The sequence below is a fragment of the Plectropomus leopardus genome, chromosome 18 (assembly GCF_008729295.1).
Source record: "Plectropomus leopardus isolate mb chromosome 18, YSFRI_Pleo_2.0, whole genome shotgun sequence".
Lineage (NCBI taxonomy): Eukaryota > Metazoa > Chordata > Actinopteri > Perciformes > Serranidae > Plectropomus > Plectropomus leopardus.
In genome coordinates, this window is record NC_056480.1 from 24,795,457 (window position 1) to 24,799,910 (window position 4,454).

The following is a 4,454-nucleotide window of genomic DNA, read 5'->3' on the forward strand; positions in this document are numbered from 1 at the left end:
TGTTTTGTTTTTTTTTTTGCAGTGGGAATGAGGCTCAAACGGTCTACTGCTGTATTTTGGCCAAATTAAAAAAAAAACTGGCACTGTTGTTTAGGTGGCTAAAATACATTTTGTTGCTTGCCCCCATCCACAACAGTAGATTGCTTCGATTCCATGTTGCTTCCCAGCCTGCTTCTCCAAACTAGGGTCGCGCCGACTGACATCCATTGTATGTAATATTCTGTCAATGGATAATTAACTCATACAACCCCATTTTAAAGAAATCTGAATTATCCCTTTAAGTCCAAGTATTATGAATACATTTATTTCTGCTTGTTACACTTGTGCTGAATGAGTACATACATCATCACTTTCTAAAGCTTTATTTTTTTGTCATTACACATGCAGTAAAATGTCTCCATGTTATAAACATTCCTGGATCACTATCTGAGGAGTTTGGAGAACATCTTGATGGGATGAAGATGCTGCTTTGGCTTCGAACAATGGGAGGCTGTTTCAGCTAACTCCAGGCCTCATTCTTTTCCCCTTGTTCCAAATACCTAGATAGCTAGCAATTTGAGCAATAAACACTTTGGGGAATGGCAGCTTGCCATCTTCTGACTCTAGTAGTGTTTGACTAACTTTGTAGCATCATAAGGCCAAAGAGAATTGCTTTTGTCATGGAGCCATTTAGGAAAACAGGGACAACACATGACATGTGCGAAAAGATTATCATGTTTTGCCTGGGATTCATGCAGGTTGTAATTTCAATTAAGTAAAGAGAAATAAATGCATTGACCTCTGGATTTCAGTGGTATTTCTGTCAGAATTTCAGCTTAAATTACACTTTTCTCAAAACCCCAGTTTTAGAAGCAAAGAGGGTAGAGAAAAACCAAAAAGTGTAGGACATATTCTTCCTTTTTTTTTTACACCTTAACTTGTCAAACTGTTGCATGAAACAATGTAGCTGGTGTTTCAGAATCATCTGTATCTTATCAACGCCCCAAAACACACACACACACACACACACACACACACACACACACACACACACACGCACACACACACACACACACACACACACACACACACACACAAAATGTCCCTAAACAGAAAAACGTGGAGAGCCAGACTTTTCTTTCAAAGAGCCTCCACAGCGGCTGTTGTCTTAAAGGAGGGAGGGGAGAGACTGCTTTCAGCGGCCCCAGCCCAGGACTGGTTCTCATCATTTTGACAATAAAACTTGAGCAGTTGAAACAAAGTTAAAAAAAAAAAAAAGAGGCTAAGAGATTTCCGCTGGTCTGCACCGAATTGTCTCCCCTTCAAATCCGACAGCAAAAGAAGAGCAGAGTGGTGACTTTAGTGAAAGCTTTTGGAGGCTTAATTCCTCTCTGGCACCCTGCAGGGCTGAAGGACGCAGGGACCAAAGGGCTTGAAATGGTTCAAAGAAGAATGAGTGATTGTGTTTTAAATTCCCAGAGGTTTGTTTTTGTGGTGTCGGGGTTTTACTGCAGCATTTTGTTGCTTTTGTCCAAGCTAAATATGGGATCTGACAAAGGGTAATGAATGAAAAGGTGGGGATTTGGTTCAGTTCGAATCACTCTGCTGATTAAGAACAATACCTGGATGACTTTAGGCACTTGCTGTTACTTTTTTTATGGACATAGGAGGCAGGCATGAATAAGGAATGTTAATCAATAAACTCCTTGTACAACATTCATGTTCGTTTGACCCGAGAGAGCAAACAAATCCGAGATATTCTGTATTAAAAGGTCACATTAATGAGAAAAGATGGGCAGTGCATGCTTTAAACAACAATGCAGAAAGATAATTAACACTATTTTATGTATATATTTACAGAAAATCTGTACACTTTTTACATTTTGCTACTGATAAATGCATTAAAAAAGAGTTTCGTAAGAAAATACACAGAGGTGATTGTCCTCTTACACGTCAGCGCTCGAGGAGACCTGCGATAACCGGGGGTCAGAGTCAATCTCGAAGCGGTAGTGGTAGCCCTCCCACACCTCCCTGCAGGCGTCCCGCAAGTCATAGATGCGTTTCTTGATGCCCTTGCGGTTCAGATAAAGCACAAAAAGGAAGATGAGACCTACAAAGCCCAGCACTATACCCAAGAAGACGTACGAGGTCTGCAAAGCAAGGTCAGCCCCGGCACCGCTCTGATGGCATACCAGAGTCAACGTACCTACGGCGAGCATGGATGTGTTTCTCATGCTTGCTGGGAAGGCACATACAAGGCCCTCAGCATCTCTGATGCGTCCCTGCGATCTGTTGAGCCACAGAGCAAAAGGTTCGATTCCACACGTGCATGTGAAGGGGTTTTCCTCCAGCAGGAGAGCGGCTCTGGGGAGGGAGTCCAGCTCTCGCAGGCCCTCCTCAGACACCGTCTTGAGGGCGTTCAGGGTCAAGTCAAGCTCCTCCAGGTGCTCCAAACCCGAGAAGGTGGAGTTGTGGATTGCCACCAGGGAGTTGTTGGAGAGCTGTAGCCGCTGCAAGTTGGAAAGGTGGGAGAAGATGCGTGAGGGTAGATAGATGAGGCCATTGTGAGAAAGGTCCAGTCCTCTCAGGGTCGCCAAGGAGCTCCAGCGGAGAGAGGTGGCCAAGTCCATCACTGACGAGTGGTTGTAGAGCGATCGGCTCAGGTTGAGCTCCCGCAGAGATTGGTTCTGCACAGTGAAGGCTTCAGGGTGGATGACTGCCAGCTGGTTGTTGCTCAGATCCAAAGAGCGGAGGCTGCGCAGTCCAGCAAAGGTGTGAGATTCAACTTCGGAAATTCTGCATTTGAGAAGATCAGTAAGATGTCATTCACACTTTCAGGTAACATACAAGAGCAAGAAAGTGAAAAAAAATTATTCTGTTTGTAGACATAAAACCAGGACTGATTTACTTTCGATCTAACCTAAACCCTTTGATAACGGGCTTGATTTATTTAAAAAAAATAATGGGAAGCCGGCAATGACAACTTCAGAGGAAAAGACCCCAGAAATTGGCAAGAAAATAGTAAAAACAAGAAAATGACCCGAAAATTAACAGAAAAAGGAAAGAAAAAGAAAGGTTTAGAAAAAATAAAAGGAAATGGTCTGTGAAAAAAATACTTCAATATTATATTAATTCTGTAAAAAAATAATCTTAAAACATATAATTATGAAAACCAGAAACATAGCTCTCTGAAAAAATTTCCCTAGCTTTTCTTTTTTTAAAGTAATTTTCTAAATCTATTCATTTCTTGAGGGACATTTCTAATTGTCTTTTTTGCTGTTTTAGAAAGGAAATCAAACCAATTTGCCCGCAGTATAAAGGTTTAAATAACTGAAAGGCATCTGAATGTAGCACAATTAAAGAAATGTCCAAATGTTTCAAAGAGTTGAAAAAAATTAAACGTGTTTGTCACTAACCTTGACAGTCAGCAAAGCCTTTCAAGTGTCATTTGATTAAAATGCTAGCAACTGATGACTGACATATAGTGCTTTACTATTGAAATAAACTGTACTATCTTAAAAAGAATGATTATTTTGGGATTCCCCAGGCTTTGCATTAAAAATGTATGAAAACAGAGGAGTCAGCAGAGGAGAATCTTACCTGTTATTGCTCAGAGAGAGGTTGGTCACATTCCCCAGTCCTTTAAAATTCTCCGGACCGATCCGACTGATCTGATTCCCAGTTATGAACAGATTCCTGGTGTATCCGGGGATCCCTGTCGGGATACTCCGCAGGTCTCTGGAGACGCACTTCACGGTGTGAGCCGCCTCTGAGCACTCGCAGCGCGGAGGACACGACGCGTAAACGGAGCCGAGCAGCGCGCAGAAAACAATGCGCTGCGCCAAATCCCGCATGTTGGAGAGAGAAAAATGTGCGGTCCTAGAGCGGTGAGCAAAAAAAGAGAGAAAAAACTCGGAAAATTTGGATAAATGAAAACGATCAGCTCCTGCAAGACGTCATTATCGTGTGTAGTCCCGGCTGGGAATGCGCTTCAACTTTGCATCTCTGCAGAAAGTGTGGCGGAGAGGGAGGGTCTCATTTCCATGAGAACAAAACTGGGGGTCGTGCTGATCAGAGGGGGTGTTTGATCCTTTTGTCGTGGCGAAGCGGGGCGTCGCTTCTTCTCCAACAATGAAGTTAAGAGGACCATCGCCTGGTGCGATGATATGCGGGGAGGGGCTTCACCCTGTCCGGATCCACGAGATCTCCCTCTCAGCCTCGAATACACACCAGTGGCAGGAGAGAGGAGGAGGAGAAAGTGGTGGAGCTATAAGTTCTCCGTCTCTTCATATTTATCATTTCGCGCGTTGCAGCCATATATGATCATGTGGCGTCAATGTCATTGGTCAGAACTGCAGTCACTTAAGCTATACCTGAATTTTTGGGCGCAAAATATTGCAAGCAATGTTTTCCTGTCATAAAAGTCACAAAAAATGTCGTCACAGCAATTTAAAGGGAAACACCACCTAAATTTA

General features: G+C 43.0%; 1 protein-coding gene across 1 annotated transcript; it reads right to left on the minus strand.

Moving 5' to 3' along the window:
• Positions 1-1,090: 1,090 nt before the first annotated feature.
• Positions 1,091-4,183, minus strand: tpbga (trophoblast glycoprotein a). The gene is made up of 2 exons (XM_042506872.1): positions 3,580-4,183; positions 1,091-2,775 (listed from the first exon to the last, which is right to left on the minus strand). The coding sequence occupies exons 1-2, from the start codon at positions 3,831-3,833 to the stop codon at positions 1,926-1,928; spliced, it is 1,104 nt and encodes a 367-aa protein (XP_042362806.1). The 5' UTR covers positions 3,834-4,183; the 3' UTR covers positions 1,091-1,925.
• Between the last annotated feature and the right edge of the window lie 271 nt (positions 4,184-4,454).